Raw genomic sequence first — 19,906 nt, 5'->3', positions numbered from 1 at the left:
AAGAACCCTCAAGGAAAGGACTTGTGTATGCAAGACCAGCCCTGCCTTAATTTCCGGCTGCTCTGTTAATGACTCTTAAGATCGAAAGCATGATATCGTAAAGGTCTTTTTACATGCAGATTTAACTTTTGGGGGAGGGTCTGCCCCCCTCCTCCCTAAAAACGTCTCACACAGTCGCCAAACCATCTTTGGCAAAAAATCAAGCAAGATCTGTCTTTTAAACAACGAAAAGGAAATGTAGCCTTTCTAAAACAAACTCTACTGAGTGGTGGGCTCTAAGCTTAGTCAGTAACTTTAACTTAACCATATTCCCAATAGATGGTTTGTATCCTCAGAAGAGAACCCTCAACATTGATTGGAGGGATCATGAAAGCTTGATAGATATCTCTTGCTAGAAGTGGCAAATGCAGTTGTAGAGGTATTATCTCTTCAGAGAATGTACATATAAACAAGAACTGGATATCGGTGATAAAGGAAACACATTCTGTATCTGGTACGTTAGATGTTTTTCATTGCTGTTTCTATATGACTTTCTCTTTTAGGTGTGGATCATATATGGGGATGGCTCGCTTGGATACAGCATTACAGAATTTGACACCTTCACACGTCACAAGGTGATTGTTACACAACTGACTATGCGCAATTTCAAATGGCCTTCCTCAATCTCCTTCTTATTTACTATCCTGCATTTTTATGTTCTTTTCGATATGCATTTCCTCTAGCTTGTTTTTGTAAATAATTCCTACTCCCCGTCTCAAAGTAAAAAGCTAACTCCGGTCACTCTAACAAACTTGATAGATATTACAAAATATTACAGATATTACAAAAATTACAGATATTACAAAAAAACACGTGTTTTATTGTTCAGTGCAAAGAAGACTCAAACCCCGGACAAGTCACAATTACAGTAATAAAACCTCCTAATCCACAGCAGACTAAGATAAACTTTTATGTTTCATGATCCTCAAGGCGGTGCTTGAAGAATTGCATCTGAAAGATTCACAGACCGTGTGGACCCCAAAGAAACCTGTGCCATGGCTTAGTGTAACCTTTACTAAAGCATCTGAAAGGCATACAGGGGCTTTCTTATAATTATGTATGGTTTGTCAATAGATTTCAGGATTCAATTTAATGTCTTGACCATTAACCATAAGGCAGCAAGTCACGCAACCACTCCTGTGTATCTTGGGGTACAGGAGATTTCCATGCCATAGCTATGCTGCTCTTAAATAATACAAAAGCCAGATGTATAGATCAGTGTATATGTTTGTCGCCCTTTGCTCCTCAGAAACCCAACCCCAGTAGGCACGATTCAGGTGTGGGAGTGAGAGTGTACGTCTCCATTTCAGCAACCAGCGCAGTTAACTTCATCCACAAAGGTTGCGATAAAGGGCATGCCCAGAACATGTGGAAAAAGTTTGCATTGCGCAGTCTGCATCTGGGCCAAGTGTTGAAAACATGTGTTGATGTGGTGTGGGGAGAGGTAAGTTTGGTGAATAAAATTATTGTGTCTAACAGAATCATAGATTATGAGACACAGTTTTTGCCAACTGGAAAGCACAAGACTAGGCCCCATAAGATAGTGGTTGATGGAGTATCTCATCCCATCGGGCACGTGCCCGCTCGTGTGTGGTCTGTTGGTGGGATGTGGAGTGCAGTGTATTAAGCCGTATTGGTGTGGCGGGTGCAAGTGGCAGATAGGAGGATGTGTATTGTCGAGGAAATGGGGGTTTGCCCTCGTCTGCATTCCATGCTTCATGAATACTGTTTAGGAGAACCGGGTGTGTGAGGAATTGTCCATTGTTCAAGCCATACCACTCCACCAGATTCTGAAAGGAAATGAGCATGCCCTCATTAAAGAGGTCACACAGCAGTGTGAGCTCCGCCTTTCTCCTAGGAGCTGGGTCAGGACATTGTGCCACCCTGCACAGTGTAGGCAAATCGCAAATAATTGCCGGGGAATATGTGGAAGCGCAGAGCCTTTGGAGTGTACATATCTACGCCAGCAAGTGCGCGCCACCACTATCAGTCTAAACTCGTGTCGTGTACTGGATTCTGAATCACAGCCAGGTGTAGGTACTCACATCCTTCGGTACAGCAAACACTAGGATGGTTTCAGGATGATGTGGATTTCACAACGATGCCATCGGCAGCTGAGCGGCGGCGTAGAAGAGCTCAAAGTGGAGTGCCCCCAAACCGCCCTCAATAAATAGCGTTGTTATGTATTTAAGGCTACCCGACGGCGTCCCAAGTCCCATATCCATTCAACCAGCAATCCTTTCAGCTACCATAAGAAGCTCTTAAGGAGCAGGAGTGGGAGGGCTACAAAGAAGTACAGCAGTCAGGTGAGAACCAACATTTTAGATATAGCCACCCGACCTAGCGGAGACAGTGTGAGCGAGCACCAGGAAGGCAAGGAACGCCATATGGAGCCCACTTCCTTGTCCAAGTACCCCTCCTTGTGATCTTTGTCAGCGTGATATATTTGTATACCTAGAGGGATCCCCGGGGGATCCTCCCGTGCCACAGCCAGTCTTCACACCAGAGGGAATGCGTAGGACTTATTCCAGTTCACACGTAGCCCAGAAATCTCACTGAAAGAATCAGAAGCGATGCAGCCACTTTTTGGTGGAAGATTAAGGTGTTGTCAGCATAGAGCAATATATTGTGGTATACATCCCGTTCCTGGATGCCCCACTCACTGTCGAAGTTGACAGGCCAGGGGCTCCATGGCCAGTGTAAACATAAGGGGGGCAATGGACATATCTGTCTCATCTCCTTAACAGAGACGACCTGTCCTGTTTTCATTTGCACTGTGGGGTTGGCATATAGGGTGCGGATCAGTCCCAGAAATCCAGGTCCGAACCCCCATCTTGGTGAGGACCAGCAAAGGATAATCCCACCACAAGGTGTCAAACGCTTTTCCCATGTCCAGTGACACAACCACTTGTCCAAGTGCCTCAAGTGGTGTGCCATGCATGAGGCGTAATCGGTGGATGTTAATAAAATGACTGCATCCTGGTATGAAACCGTATTAGTCTGTGTGGACCAGCGGATTGGTAAGAGGGACTACGCGGTTCACCAACGCTCTACCCAGGATCTTGTAGTCTAGGTTAAGCAGAGAAAGGGGGTGACGGGAGCGGACATCCAGGGGATCCCTGTCGGGTTTGGGTAAAACTATGATCAAGGCTTTGCACATTGAGTCAGGGAGGTGTCCTTGTTCTCTGGCCTCAACAAAAATGTCTAAGAGGTGATTGGAGGTCTGAGTAACAACGGTGGCATAGTACTCAATCAGCGAACCGTTGGTTCCCGGGTCTTCCCGCGCGCAATCTGCACCACGGCCGTGCGGATCTCCTCCAATTGTAGCTGCTCCTCCAACTCAGCAGTCTGTAGGGCATTAGTCGTACTAGCTGAAGGAGGCTAAATTAATCACAAGCACGAGACTGAGATGGTGGGGCAGTGGCTACTTATAGTTCCCGGTAGTAATCATGGAAAGTCCCATTTATGTCTAACTGCCTGGTGTGCAACCTGCCAGTGGCCATGCATATCGTGCCTATGGGAGTGCACTGCTGGTCCTCCCTTAGCTAGCCGAGCGATCGCTCTCAATGTGCTCTACAGCAACACGTCTACAATCATGCCAGCTAAGCATGCCCTTAGCCTCGCTACGCTGCTACCATAAGCTGCTCAATTGTGGTTGCCCAATAAACCACCCGGTTCTTCAGGGAGTGGAGATTGCGCTCTATATTTGATAGATCGTTTAGCAGCCTCTTACGTATACCCCAGGAGGCTTCCGAGCAGTGGCCATGCACTACCACTTTATGGGCATCCCATTTAACCGCTCGAGATGTGACACTGCCTGCATTAAGGGTAAAATATTGATCAATACAGTGGGCGAGATCCGTGTGGAGGCGGGTGTCAGACAAAGCCTCCAACTGTAGCCGCCAGGTGGGTATGGTTGGGCATTGTCATCCCCATTGCAGGGTCAGTTTCAAGGGGAAATGGTCAGATATGGTGCATGCACGGTATTCAGCCCCAGATAAGCGCGCTCCTAGCTAGTTCGTCCAAAGAAATGTCAATTCTGGTGTGGCCATCATGGACGTACGAGTAGAAGGAATACTCCCGATCTGGGGGTGCAGGTGTCGCCATGCATCAAAAAGGTGCATTCGCTACATCCATTGACCAAGGTGCTGTGTGGACCCTTGTGTCGCAGCCTTTCTGAGAGGGGGGGAGGGGGGGGGGGGGAGGGGTATCAAGCATCACATCTGGGACACAAATAAAATCCCTGCCCCAGAGTCAGGGTGAGGATGGGTCTCTGAGGAGCAACGATGTGAGGTTATCTAAAAATTCGCCCTGTTAAGTGTTGGGGGCTTAAATTGCGGCGAGCGTGAGGAGTTCACCTATTAATTGGCCTTCTAGGATCATGAATTGACCAACCTCCGAGTGTCTGACGTGTAGGGTACCCCCAAAGCCACCCAAGTTAAGACTCCTAGCGGAGGAGGATTCTGAAGTGCTGTATACCTGCCTCCTCCATTTAGCATGAAGTCTATGTAATTCAGTGGCATTGAGGTGTGTTTCTTGTAACTTGGCTATATGTATCTGGCTCCATTTAAGAGAAGCATAAATGTGATACCATTTTGATGGTGTGGCCATACCGCGTACATTCCAGGTAAATGTGATATTGAGGGACACAGGTTTCTGGTAGCTCACTCGTCATGTCATGCATTGTATGTAGACTGGGGACCTATGAACCTGTTGCCCCCCTCCTTGTGGCGCAAGCGAATCAGGTAGACACTGAATATATCCATGGCATACGGGGTTGCAGCAAATACTGTGTGGAACATTAATAGAGCATCTTGGTTAACTATGATAACAATAAACAAGAGTCCCCTTCGGGACAGTAGCTGTGGGAAGCCCCTTCCATAGGTAAATCCACAAACTATACGTCAGCATCAATATAATGCAGAAAAAGAGAAGCACAAAATTAAAAAACCCAATCCACTCTAGAGTCCACTTGGAAACATGGGGGTGGCATGGCACCAAAATCAAAGTCAGGGACCGTATGTGGCCACGATGAGGGGCCAGCATTGCTCAGGTAGACCTCAGTGCAGGCCCTGATTATAAATACCCCACAATCCCATACATATGACTTCTTACCTGCCGGCTATTGGCCTATCTAGCGAAGTGCAAATATAGTTCAGTACCAGAGAGGTGGCAATCCCAGGAGGCACAATCACAAGTCATCATCTGATCTTCTGACCTCGACTGTTTCAGATGACTGAAGGGAGTGAACCACGTGAGTCCGACCCTCCACTCACTTTTTTCTTGTCCACTGGTGTGGAGACCACTTGCGGGTCTGGGCCGCCCAGCGGAAGTGGTTTATTGCGCTTTGGTTTCACCATCATTAGAGTGCACCAGAGTGGGTCCACCGAGAAAGTATGGAAACGAGCAGTCTGGGCTCTCGGCCAGGTATATTGCTGGGATTAGCAGGGAGCAGGTCTGTTGAATGCAGGACAATGAGTGATCACATGGAATGAGGAACCTAGAGACTGGTCATACCCGCGGAGCGAAACCCCACCGCCATTCTAACAGGTAACGCAAGCTCTCTGGGGCCCATGAGGACACTATGAGTATCATGCAATGGCAGGGAGGCAATGTCTGATTTGCCCCCTTTGATGGGAATTACTTGTAAGCCGCATAAGTTCAACTGGAGCAATAAGAAGCCACTATGTCAAACAATGAAGGGGCTTCCATACAGCATGCCACTCTCACTGGGGAGCCCTGAAAGGATATGGTAAGGCTGGTGCACCACAGCTCAGCAAAGAGAATGTCTTCCGAGCAACCAGGGTCCAGGCTCCGGAGTACCCACTGAGTCAGTGTGCTGCAGCACACATCCGAAGATGCGAGGTGTGACCTCTGGCCCAGCAGAGGAGAGTGAGAAGCAAAACGTTCCAACCGCACCCCAGAGCCAGCAATAGTCCCCTCAACTGTCTCACCTCTGTAGCTCTGCCAGGTTTGCTGCAGTGATAGCCTCATCGTCAATACCACTGGCTCAGCAAGGCAGCAGTCAAACCAGGGCGCGCGGGGCAAGTAGTTCAGCCAAGCAAGAGGGAATTAACACTTGATCCGGGTGCTTATCAGCACGTAAATCGGTGTCCTCGGTTCTTCCTATTCACTCCTTTTATTGGTTGTATGCTTGGTATTAAATTTGTTTTGGTTTCCTTGTCCTTCCTTAGTCCCCTGTAATGATAATGGTGGGCCCGGGAAGGTCCACGACTCCGTTCGTGGGACTGTGGGCCGTTCCCGTCAGTCACACCTCCAACGGGCATTCCAGGGCAGACACGCCTGTCAGAGATTTACAGCCCAATTCCCCTCTAGGGGCAGCGGTCACAGTGGTCGGTGCCAGGAAAGTCTCAAAGGCCACGCGGGAAGGCCGTACTGAAGCAGCAGGTGCCACCACAGGTCTCCGTCACCAATTTGGGTAGGCGGGTGGCAGATGGACACAGCCAGTCCACTCGCCTCCACCCAACATGCCCAAAGTGAGCAATTCGTAAAGGAGAAGGGGTCTGTAAGGTCGCACCTCATCATCTCCGTCTCCGGTCTTCTTATGCATCCCCCGGTTCTCACAGCACCCCTGGGCCTAGTGGTTGGGCGCCCGGTAGTCACCAGGCAGTTCGGACCCAGCCCGCCTCTCACCACCTCCTGTGACAGCAACTCCAGGCCAAATACAACCCAGGCCGCAGGTCTAGAGGTGTTCGCAGCATCAGGCGGCTCTGGGTCAATTGGCTGTAAAGTGCGCTCGAAGGAGCCACTTATGAAGGGCCTGCATCTCGCGGGCGCTACCGGGCTGTGTTGGCAGGCCTGGCCCTGTTCGCCACTGAAGAGTCACCGGCAGGGAGCACTCACTCTCGCAGAAAAAGCAGTCCACCATGCCCACCGACCACAGGCTTCATGCAGGGGGCGGTAGGAGCCGGTGATAGCTAGGATGTGGTGGATTGACACAGGATAGATATCGGGCCTGGTGCGGAGCTCCGTATTATGTGTCTACCATACACGCCATCTTGCAAACACCCCACAGAATTATAACTGTTAATGGAAGGTTTCAGAGACTAACTAAACCAGTTGACTCTTCACTCTACTAACACGTGCAACTAAGCACAAATGTATTGATTGTTTACTGTGTAAGTCAGTCTGTGATAGTTATCGTCTCTATTTTCTAATATATGCAGTCAATTTTCACAGTTATGCTGAATTCCTTCTTTAATCCAACTTGTTCTGCATTAAACAAAAAACTGTCTTCTAATTTTAGACTCCTGTGATTGCACTTGTTGGAAATGATGCATGCTGGAGTCAGATCTCTCGGGAGCAGGTTCCTATGTTGGGAAGTAATGTAGCCTGTGGTTTATCATATAATGGTAAGTATGGCTTATCCCTCTACATTATTTCTCCTTTTGTAACATTCACATCTTCTACAACATAGCACGATGTCGAGGGATCTCTTCAACACACAGACAGATATCTAAATATTTTGTGTTTACTTTAATTTTTTCTTACAACTGTTCTTTTGTTACTCAGATTACCATGTGGTAGCAGAAGGCTTTGGTGGTAAAGGCTTCCTTCTAAAGCGAGAAGATGACGACAGTATGGATGCCATAATCCAAGCAGCCCAGGACGTGAGCAAGAAAGGAAAAGCAGCTCTGATTAACGTTCTTATAGGCAAAACAAATTTTCGAGATGGCTCAATTTCAGTATGAGTGCACTCATGCGGGCCCTATCTGCGTTTAATATGTCAGAAGCCAGCCTCCAAAAGGATTCTAGTTTTATACAAAACCCACGAGATACATTTTTTTATTCAAACTAGTTCCAAAGGGTTCTTCAATTTCTACACAACCACTTCCTAAGTGCAACTTGCCGTTTTCTAAAAAAAACTTCTGAAACTACTTTATTGGGGTAAAATTAATTTCTTTCAGTGTTCTATTTCTATGTGAAGCACATTTTGCAGATTTATTTTTCAGCATGTGAATACACCCTCTGAAGGGAATCTGTTAGTTTGGAGCCTTCTTTTAAGAAGGATAATTAAAGTGTTTCCTCCTAAACGCATAACATCTGTTAACTGCTCTACCCTCATGTTCCAGTGTCCACCGTTGCAACATTGCATTGTTCAACTTCCGTCAAAACATTTAGCAATGTGGACATTATATTTTCAGGGGCTTTTTATTTGTCTATCACTGGAGAAATGCACGTGTCTTTGCAAGAAAGTTTCACAAACTTCAATATATATATTTCAAACTCAAAAGAAAAACAAGCGGTGCTTGGAACACTGCGTTATGACAGGCATGGATAACTGGTAAATTGAGATAACGTAACAATGAAGAAAATGCATTCTAAATCGGAGATCTCAGGGATATTTTGCACCCAAAGCTGTGTGACGACACACTGTCTACATGGGAAATGTCTATTTGTCAAATGTAAATTCAAGTTTGTGGTAGATGATATATTTGAAATTAAAGATCATGAAGGATAACTTTTAAGATGTGAGTGTCCAATACTTACTTATAACCTACTTTTTTATTTGTTGTTTAGAGAGATTTGATGCAATGTTCTTTATCCATCAAGGGGAGTTAGCCAATGTGTTCTAGCGCTGATAAACCTGTAAGTCTGCCTTATGAGAACATAGGAAGTTTAACGTCATTTCAACATTAATTAGCAGCCACCTTAAGCTGCCACACAAAGATATTCGGGTTTTTCAACAAGATTATTCCTACTACGTTCACATGTCAGACTTCATTTCTTAGGTTTTTAATCTTCAATTTCTAAAAGTTTCCAGCAAAAAATTTAAAGTGGTGTCCTCTTTCAGATTGCTGTGTGATGTCACACCCTGATATTGTTTCTGCTACCCATTTTCACCTACACTGAAACCAAACGGTTTCTGTGTATAATCAAGTAAATACTTCAAACTTGTGATTTCTCCTGAATGTCTCAAACAAGGGTTTTCATGATTCCCGTGTGAATTCCACATTTTCAGGATAACAGCTCAATATATGAATAATTTTCTTTTAGATTCATTTTATGGGAATTTATCTTGAATACATCTTGAACTCTGGCTTGGCTCTAGACCTGCTGTAGACTCCTGTGGCGTAGAGAAACAAAACAGATAGTTTAAATCGAATCAGTATGTCATCCTACCATAGTGCCTTTCCATGGCAGGCTCAAGGTTGTTTTGTTCTGAGTTTATCCCTGGGGGCTGGGCAAGCTCAATTGGCTGACAGCCTGCTGTCTCCCATTGGTTGCTTCTGAAAATGCCAGCAACCTCATAAGCAGCTTTCAGCATTAAAAATATGTCTGGAAAATTGCAACAAGTAAAGTGCTATAGCTAAACTGCTTGGATTGACTGAAAGTGTCACTCATGACATGGAGCCACTTTGAAGGTTTTAGAGCAGTATTTGCATCAGCAGCACAAGATACAGTCAATAAGTTGGGTAAAGCACCCTCAGCACTATCACAAGCACCATTCATGCACAAAACAATTGCTTGCTGTCATGGCAAACAATGACAGCTATAAGGTGAAGAAGGCAGCTGCCTGGTTTGGGTGGGGGGGGGGGGGGGGCAATATAAGCCATATACCAAATTCAAGAGAAAAAATATATGTGTGCGTGTATATATCTTCACAGAAAAAAACAAAGGTTACAGGGACGTTCTAGTTAGGCTCACATTTTACAAGTACAAAACCAGTGAAATTCAGCAGTTATAGTTGCCTGAGCTAACTAAAACGTATACCCCTGCAATGCATTGCTTATGACCTCATATAATACATCACTCATGGCATGGTCAGTCCATCAAATGAGTGTAAGGTTTTCTCAAAGTTTGAGTGTTAAACGTATATGATAAACTACTACACAGGTTAAATTAGTATACTTTGTGTACTACTAATAATTGATACTATTTCTAACATAAATTATGTGAGTGGTTGTGTGACTGTGTGCGAGTGACTTGGTGTTTCAATGGTTGTGTGAGAGATTGTATGGGTGAATACATGGGTGTATGAGTAGCTGCATGAGTGAGTGAATGACTGTACGGATGGGTGTGTAAATGGCTGTATGGGTGAATGAGTGGCTGTTTGAGTGAGTGTTTGATTAACTGTATTTGTGTGTGTGAGTGGCTGTATTGGAGAGTGACTATAGGTTGCTGTATGGGTGAGTAAGTAGAATTGTGTGTGCCTGGATGGATGTGTGAATGGGTATGTAAGTAGTTGTATGGGTGTGTGAGTGGCTCTGTTGAGAAGCTGTATGGGTGCGGGACTGGGTATGTGTGTGGCTGCTTAGGTGAATAAGTAGTACTAGCTGTATAGGTGAGTGAGTGGTTGTGTAAGTGTATGGGTGGCTGTGTGAGTAGGTTTATGGCGAGTGGCTGTGTGAGTGTCTCTGTGTATGAGTAAATGGATGTGTGAATGGTTGTATGGGTATGTTAGTGGGTATATCAATGGTGCTATGGGGTGTGAGTTGTTCTGTGGGTGATTTCATCAGTGATGTCACTGACCATGTCATAGTGATGTAATATGTGACGTCACAGGCAGTGCATTGTGGGGGTGTAAGTTATAGTTATCTCAGATAACAATAACTGCTGAATTTCACTGGTTTTGTACGAGTAAAATGTGAGCCTACTATAACATCCTTGTAACCTTTGTTTTTTTTCGGTGATTTTCTAAGGGTTTTTAATTATAATTATAATGTCTCTGAAACCTTTGGCTTTTTCAGTGAATTTCTAACATTTTTCTAAACGTTTTTCCACAACTGTAACCTGTAATGTTTCATAATAGTTGTGTGAGCACCTGTGTGGGTCTGTTAGTAGGTTTATTAGTCCATGTGTGGGTCTCTGAGTAGGTGTGTTTCAGTAGCTTTCTCAGGCAACGTATTAGTGCATGAGTGGGTCTGTGAGTGACTGTGAATGTCTATCTTGCTTTGTCACAGGGGATATCATAGCCTGTGTTAATCTGTGACTGCCACTGCAAGTGCTGCTTTGTATCTTTCAGTGAGTAGGTTAGTGAGTTTATGGGTGTACAATTGGTTATGTGAGTGATGCTACTGTTGTTGTGCATTTCCATACTTTGTGTATTTAAAGGACACTAAGGTCCTTTTGGTCTTGAAGGAGATGTCATTAAAGAATTTAGTTGTCACATTAACTGAAGTTCAAATGTTACTCCATTCTACCTTTGGGGTATTCGCTTTAGTTATTGATTTCAGATCATTTTTCAATATGAATTTTTAAAGTGAACATTTTTAATTTCTAATCGCCTACCCTAAGATAGAATCATTTCCATTTTTCTCAAGTGGAGCTTTACCTGGGGCACGTGCTATGGTTATATTTCTAAATGTTTCTTGTTGAGGTTTAATGTTTCTAAAATGAACATGATGGTCTGATTGAAAACTCAATTTTTTAAGAAGAGTGTACAATTGTGTTGAAAATGTGTACTCATCTACGTTACTTTGTACTGTGATATGCCTTACTATTCTCTCATTGAGTAAACGTCTATTACATATTATATACACAAGGTGCATAATAAACTATCCATTTTTGTATTTCTCTGTGTTCTTGTCATTTGTTTCAATGCATTATTGACTATGTTTTTTTTCTAAATATTTTAATCATTGCAAACTTGTTGCGAATTATTGTGGTACGTATACTCTGGTTCCACAGAAAATGCGCGTTAAGATTGCTTGTTTTACAAAAAGTGTAAAGCACATATATATACACATTTCAAACAATATTTACTGTAACTGTTTACTAACATATTTTTTAATCCCTATTTGTAATCATTTGTGAAGAAAACCACTTTTAAGTTGTATTTCACTGTCATGTCCTTTAGGATAGCCCTGTCATGTATACCCCATTGTATATACATTATCCCATCCACACAACTATAAAAATTCTAAATAGGTGACCTTTTACCTAATAGCTTGCTCCTGTCTCTTTGATACCCAGCTCTTAGTTTTCTATCTGAATCGCTATACCTGACGTACATAAACATGTTCCCAGGCACGGCAGATTTATTTGGTATAAGGGTCACTACTTTTTTCATCCATGGCCAACAGCCAGCTGCGCATGATCGCACTTGTTTAGCAAATCATCAGAGATTGTTTTCAAAACATCCATGGTTCTTTTAAAAACATAGATTCTAGAAAAAAAACTGGAGTGACCACTATAGTATATAATACCCTCACTCCCCCCTACAAATTAGAGGAGAATTCCTCCCAAGCTGAGACAGGGTCTTGCATGCTGAATCTTCGACAAGCAGGTGTCTGAAATCCCTTGTGGGTTGTCATCCTCGACGCAGAGATAGCGTCCTCTGTTCTAAACCATCAGGTGAGGGGGCTGGTTCATCCCTAGGGGTTTCTTGGCTACAGATACAAATATCTACACGGATATACACCTACACATCCAGGTTAGGCTAGGTACATCTAGGCGAATTACTTAGGGCACTGATTTAAGTAATATGCAAGTGCTACTGTTTTTATCTGAACTGCTTATAATAATCTTATTAGCACAATGGTAGAAATGTATCTAGTATTTATGATATTGGTACTAGCAATCTGTTTTGTATGCTTCTGTCTCCCGATTGTCGCAGCACATATGTTTTACACAAGGCTGTCGCTGGACCAATACATTCTTATTGAAATGTCCTAATCGCCATCCGGTGTATTTTCTGAGAGAAAGCAAGCACTAGTCTCTGAGCGAAAAGTACTGTACTGTTTTCCAAGATCCCGGAGGAATCAGGGTTGCCATGTTCAGTGATTGCCAAAGACCACATACACCACTGTAGAATACAGGAGGGTGGTAGTGGGACTGTAGAGCTAGCTGGTCTAATGGCTGACATATCCTGTGGGGGTGTCCGGAAGCGGTTGGGACACCAAGCCCTCAGTTTAGGTCATCCAAAACGCGCAGATCCTGGGGTACTCCTAGGAACTACACAACATCCCGCTTTTGCGACAGCGCCAGTAATTGTGATCACATCGGCATTTGCGAAGATCATGTGACCTGGAAACAAAGAGACATCATTGGAGGAGGGAGTTTTCATTTATCTTCAAAGGAAGGCCCCACCCATTTCTCTGTTCTTGAATCCTCCATTCATCATTTTTGGATCATTCATTGAAGCTGACCTATTCTTTTAATACAGCACTCTAATTAGAGCGTTGGCTTTGTCATTTTATGTCTTCAAAAAGCCAACAGGAAGTAGTGAGGATCTTGAGGTGCCAGAGCAGCTAGAGGAGCAGGAGGTAGAACTCCAGGAGCTTGGTGATGAACGGCCTGCATGGAAAAAGCAGAGAATAGCATGGGAATCTTTTTTACTATCCCCTCTGGAGTGTCAAAGACTGTTGCAAAATGTGTGAAATGCAGTTTGTGTGGCAGTACCCTCTTAAGAGGTAAAGATTCCAGTGGTACAACTTCAATGTGGTATCATCTTAAGTCTTACTATCACAACAGCTTGAAGAGGTAACGGAAGGAGAGAGATGGAGAGGAATCATCTACATCTTCTCCTGTGCTATTGGTCCACGGGGAGAGAGTGCCTAGTGAAGTAGAGAGGTGTTGTTCCCAAGTTGCCCCTGAGCGAAGGCGTGTTGGCACATATTACCTTGACTGCAGCACTATGCTCACAGCTGGTTAGCAGTCAGTTGATGTCATCCTTGAAGCTGCAAGGCAACATTCTTGCTATGTTTTTCCATTTATCCCAGATTTTGCACTATTTTTGTGTTGCTTGTTACAATTCCCCCGTCATTGTAATTTTGTCTCATAACATTTAAAAAATAAAAAAGGTTAGACATTCAAAAAACAAAAATTGTTCCACAAAAAATAAGAAAAAAATTTATTGTCAGAACCACCTTTTACAGTTAAAAAAAAATAGTGTGCTGTAAAGGTAAATGTGTGGCTGACTGTATATGTGTGTGACTAGTGTGAGTGGTTGTGTGGGTGTGAATAGCTACATGTGTGTATGTTCTTGTGATAGTCTCAGGGACTGCATAGGTGAGTGAGTAGACATATGAATGCTTGTATGGATGTGTGAACAGGTATGCAAATGGTTGTATGGGTATGCGGGTGGCTCTGTTGAGAGGCTGTATGGGTGGGTGGCTGGGTATGTGAGTGGCTGCATGGGTGAATAAGTGGGAGTAGCTGTATAGGTGAGTGATTGGCTTTGTGAGTAAATGTATGGGTAAGTCAGTGGCTGTGTGAGTGGCTCTGGATTCGTAAGTGGATGTGTGAGTGGTTGTATGGGTGTATTAGTGGGTATATCAATGCTTCAATGGGGGTGTGAGTGATTCTGTGGATGATGTCATCAGTAATGTAATTTGAGATGTCATCATTGACGTCACTGACCATGTCATGAGTGATGCAATATGGGAGGTCATAGGCCGTGCATTAGGGGGGCCTTAGTTATAGTTATTGCATTGTTATTAATTGACTATCCTCTCTTGAGAGACAAACACTCGCAAAATTTGTGAAACGCAGTTTATGTGACAATATCCTCCTAAGAGGTGCCCGCAAAAAATATTCCTGTGGTACAGCTTCAATGTTGTACCATATGTAGTGTTACGATCACAACAGCTTGAAGAGGTCACAGAAGGAGAGAGATGGAGAGGGACCATATACAACTTTGGCTGCACTATCTGTCCATGGGAAGAGAGTGCCTAATGAAGTTGAGAGGCATCGTCCCCAAGGAGCTCTCGAGTTAGGGTGTGTTGGCGCATATTGCCTTTACTGCAGCACGTTACTCACAACTAGTAAGCAGTCAGTTGATGCAATCCTTGAACATTCTTTCAAAGTTTTTGTGTTGCTTGTTGCATTTTTTTCTCTCTCTCAGTGCCATTTGGTTTGATTAAAAAAATACAAAATGTTAGCCAACCAAAAAAGAAAACAGTTCCGCAAAAAAGAAGAAAAAAGTTCTTGTAGGAACCGCCTTTATCGGTTAAAAAAAGATAACGTGGTGAGTGGTTGTGTGATTGTATAGGGTGTGGCTAGTTGTGTGTGTATGTGAGTAGCTGCACATGTGTGTGTGTGTGTGTCCTAGGGCTAGTGTCAGTGACTGCATGGGAGAGGGAGAAGCTGTGTGAGTGGCCTTATGGGTGAGTGAGTGCTACTGTGAGTGAGAGGGTATGTAAATAGCTGTATAGGTGAGCGGGTGGCAGTGTAAATGTCTGTATGGATGAGTGAGTGGCTGTGAGAGTAGCTGTATGACTGGGTGAAAGAGTGGTTGTGTGAATAGGTGTATGGGTGAGTGAGTGACTGTGACTGGTTGTATGAGTAAATGCTTGGGTGAATGCCTTCTTGGCTTAGTTGGTGGCTGCGTCAGTTGCTGTGTGGGTAAGTTAATGGGTGTGTTAGTGGCTGCATGGGAGATAATGGGTGTGAGTAGCTGTGGGTGAGTGCTAGTATGAGTGGCTCTAAGAGTGAGGGGTTGTTTGAGTACCTGCATAGGTTGGTGTGTGCTAATGTAAGTGGGTTTATGGCTGTGTTAGTGGGTGTGTGAGCAGTTGTATAAGTGAGTGAGTGGTAGTGTAAATGGCTGTATGGGTGAGTGACCAGTTGTGTGAGTAGGTATATGAGTGAGTGGGTGTGTGATTGTTTATATTAGTGAGTGGGTGTTTGAGTGTATGGGTTAGTTTGTGGGTGCATCTGTAGCAGTATGGGTGAGTAAGTGGGTGTATCAGTGACTGTATGGGTGTGTATGGGTGAATGAGTACATGTATGGGTGGGTTAGCTGTATGAATTGCAAGCAAAGATTAACCTTACAAGAGTAAGGAAAGGGTGTCACCTGCCTTCTGATAGTAGTAGGACGTAAAAACGTCTAAAAAAATGATAATGAAACAACAATATTCTATAAACTAGGGGAGAGTATGGTAAAGAAAGTACAAAGAAAAAAAGACAAAAGTGCAGATAAAACAAGATGTATTAATGGTACAATATTCAATTCAATCTTTATTATGTTTTGGAACTCCGTGGAGGTCCACATAAAAGAAACACACAATATAAAGCTCCATTCATTACCAGAAAGACAATTTACAACAGTTACCGCAATACAAGACAATTCATAGATACATACTTGATAAGCAAGCCTTCAATAAATAGCTAAAAAACATTTAAAAAAGTTAAAAATGTTAAAACAGAATCTCTCATTTGGCGGGTTATATAAGGCAAACATAAAAGAATTAGCATTTAAAATACCCATTTGCAAGCATATTTGCCTTAACCATTTACGGCAAAATGGACGCAGTACTGGACATATAAAAAGTACATGCATTCGATCTTGGGTGGACAAATGACAAAGGTCGCAAACAGCAGGGACTCCATACCATTTAAACAAGAGATTATTTAAAGGTAGCAAGTCCTGCCTCAAGAGCAGCCAGAATCTCCGAACGCTATGGGGCAAATTCCAAGTGACATAGGGTTGCACAAGTTCCTTGCAAATGAGTCAGTAAGGGGATTAACACCTTTCTTAGCAAGAATCGAGGCACTGTCCAATCTGTAGCTAAGGTCCCAGGAGGCCTCTTTTAAGACAGACTTTAGCTGGGATGCGGATAAGGAAAAGAGGGTACTCTCCTCCAACTGCAGAAGCGATACAGCCTTTCTAAAAATTTTAACAATTAGGGAATAATCTCTTAAACTTCCCAATAATTCTGCCTTCAAAAGAATTCTCATGGTCCCCGCTTCTCCTCTGGCTAAGCTTGCAACCCAACGTATTACCGCTGCCAGGCCCTGCACCCAACTGCTGCGCAGGCCAAACTCAAGTCTGCAAGCGGCCACTGAGCAAGCGGAATTAATGGAGGTTACGCTTCTTAATAATTTTCCTTCAACCACATTTAAAAAATCCCAATGCCTTAGGTCGACCAATTCCAATCCATACAAGAGGGTAGAAGGAATTTTTGCCCTGAAGACCTCCAATAAAGAAGAAAAATGCCTTCTTCCCTTTGCTGAATACAATGCACTTAAGCTTCTCCCTTGGGATAAGGCTTTCCGGGCATTGTTGTCGATATGGGGTTTATCACTTAGAGTCTGAAATTAATTTTCCTGAGAAAACATAACTCTTGACCACCTCAAGTTTGTCGCCTCCCACAGACCAGACAAAACTCTCAAACTTATGTTTTTTCCGCCCTGAAATACACATTATTTTACTCTTTGCTGCATTAATTTTTAGATAGTGGCTTTCTGCATACAAATGTAGGGCATGGAGGCGTTTGGCAAGACCTTTAGGCATAAGATCCATTATTAAAATATCATCCGCATATAACAGACATGAAATGTGTTTTCCACCCAAGACAGGAGCTATACCATCACAAGAGGAGAGTGAGGCGGGTAGATCTGCAATATACAGAGAGAAAAGCAGTGGAGCAAGGAGGCAACCCTGCTTAAGGCCATTAATTAATTAATTAATTAATTGCAAGTTTATATAGCGCTAGGATCGACTCCCGGAGGAGTATCTCCGCGCTTCGACCGCTGCGAAACCCTTCCTGGCTTCCCTGAGAGATGGTCCCTTAATGGGTATCTCCAGGGTGAGACCAGGCATCCCCGGCGGTCTGGTGGGGCCGTTAGTGCAGATGAGGCAAGCTTATGCCCAGAGTTGCCGAGTGTGATCGCTGATCAGAGTGGGCACCGAGGCGAGAGAATTATCGAGTCCGCTGACCCTGGTCCAGAAACCTGCCGCGTCGGGAATTGAACCCTGGTCCCGGGCCGTCCTCTGCTCTCGGGTCTGCCGCCTCTAATCAGTGAGCCACACTACTGCACTACTTGAAGGAATGATCTTAGACAATCCTCTATCTCCTCCTTGGAGAACTTGACACCATGTGTCTGTATGTAGCGCCTGGGTCATATCTAACAATTGAGGGGGCATACCCAAAACAGATAGCTTTCTCCACAGCAGGGGGTGATCAACCTTATCAAATGCTGTGGAGAGGTCTATGAAAGCCACATATACTCTTCCGCCGCGTACCCTTATGTATTTATCAGTAATAATCTGAAGGGCGGAGAGATTATCCAGGGTTCCATGCCCCTTGCGAAAGCCTGTTTGTTCTAGTAGCAAGATTTGATTTAGAACCACCCAGTCATTAATCAAGGACAATAAGCATTTAGAAAAAACCTTCCCGATAACGTCTAAAAGGGCTATCTGTCGATAGTTATTGGGAAGATTTCTATCGCCCTTTTTGCACATGGGCACCAAGATACTCCCCTTCCAAGAAGATGGGATAATTTTTTTAATGAAGCAGATCCTGAATAAAGGGAATAGAATTTTACTCCAAGATACTGGATCTTGTTTCAGGACTGATATCGGGAGTTCGTCCGGTCCCATAGCTCCTGATGGACGCATATCCTTAATGGCCAGTTCTATGGATAATTCAGAAGGGGACTCAATTGTGGAATTGATGTCCTCACCAATTCTCCTAAGTTCCACTCGCAGGTCATTCCTGGCATATAAATTTGAAATGTAATCTACCCAGGATTGTTCCGAGATAGGGATTGGGAGGGGACGCACTCTTGTACCGCAACCCTCCCCAATGAGAGTCCAAAACTGTCTAGATTTTCCTTGGACAGCGGCCTCCCGCAAGCCGATCCATAGGGAGTCCTCCTTTTCTTTTTTAATTTTTTTCTTTACCCTGCTTCTCCTTCTATTGAGGAGAGATATTTTCTGAAGTCTCTCTGCTGATCTACATATATATTGCTCCATCACCAACTCATTTATTTCCTTGTTGAGGGTAATAACTGCTTTAGGGAGGGAGATCTTTCTTATAATTGAATTAGATTTTTTTACTGTAGAAATAATCTCCTTCATAATGGTACATAATATGCTGAAACAGATAAATAATATAATGACTGGACAAATCAAAAGAATGCAGATCTCACTCATATGTTGTGCTGAAACAAGAAACACATTGGAAGCACAAAATATTTTTTTGTTTTTCGTTGTTAATATTTTGACAAAAACCAATTCCAAATATTTCGTCCCCACTAACAGCATTTTAGAACACATTTTAATGAACAGAAATCTAGCCACATACACACAACAACTCACATTCATCAGTCTGCTCACTCAGTCAAACCAACTTACATCCAGCATTTATACAATAAATATATATACATATGTACAACTGTGCCGACGCGCGTTTCGGTATCAAAGGCTAAACTAGTAGCCAACACCTTCCTCAGGGCACTGAAAATACAATTCTCTGTAGTACAAAAAAACAGGTGGGGGAAGAAAAAAACGATGTGCACAAATTTCTTAAAACACAAACAGCACAAGGGCATGTGCAGGGTATGAATTGACATATGGAAGAGTGACTTACTATGAGTGGCTGTATGGGTGAGTGACTCAGTGTTATTGGCTGTATATGTGAGTGAGAGGGTATATGAGTAGATGTATGGGTGAGCAAGTGGTAGTCTAAATGTCTGTATGGGTGTATGACAGGCTATGTGAGTACTGGTATGAGTGAGTGGGTGTCTGCCTGGTTGTTTGAGTGAATTAATAGCTGTCTGAGTGAGTAGTTGTTTAACCCCTTAAGTGCTGCGCACGTTCAACGGCCGACGGCACCACTACCTCCGTAGTGCTGCCGTCGGCCGTTGAACGTTTGAACTGCACCTGCGCAATGGAACGTCCAGCACTGGAGCTGACCATAGCAGTTATGAGGTTAAGTGGGTGTATGTGTGAGTAAGTGGGTTTGTAAGTAGCTGTGTTTCTGAGAGGATGTATCAATCACTGTATGGGTGAGTGAGTGTCTGTAAGATATTGTATGAGTGAGTGGTCATGTGGAAGAGTAGGAAATTAGCCAAAATACTGCTAAAGTTCGTTTTTTGCGAAACAATAGGAAAAAGTAAGTGTTGGGTTTATTCCCTGCAAATGGCATCAACAAAGGGTTTGTGGTGCTGAAATCAC

General features: G+C 43.8%; 1 protein-coding gene across 4 annotated transcripts in view; it reads left to right on the top strand.

Moving 5' to 3' along the window:
• HACL2 (2-hydroxyacyl-CoA lyase 2) overlaps positions 1-11,573 on the top strand; it is a 565,926-nt gene extending 554,353 nt beyond the window's left edge. For all 4 annotated transcript variants that reach the window (XM_086945056.1, XM_086945057.1, XM_086945059.1 and 1 more), the window contains 3 exons: positions 543-614; positions 7,307-7,412; positions 7,573-11,573. In XM_086945056.1, the coding sequence (XP_086801182.1) occupies positions 543-614; positions 7,307-7,412; positions 7,573-7,751 (357 nt within the window). In that variant the 3' untranslated portion in view covers positions 7,752-11,573. The remainder of the gene's footprint in view (positions 1-542; positions 615-7,306; positions 7,413-7,572) is intronic.
• The last annotated feature ends 8,333 nt before the right edge of the window (positions 11,574-19,906 follow it).

This window comes from Lissotriton vulgaris, chromosome 12 (assembly GCF_964263255.1).
Source record: "Lissotriton vulgaris chromosome 12, aLisVul1.2, whole genome shotgun sequence".
NCBI classification, from domain to species: domain Eukaryota; kingdom Metazoa; phylum Chordata; class Amphibia; order Caudata; family Salamandridae; genus Lissotriton; species Lissotriton vulgaris.
This window is presented reverse-complemented; position numbering and strand designations above follow the sequence as displayed.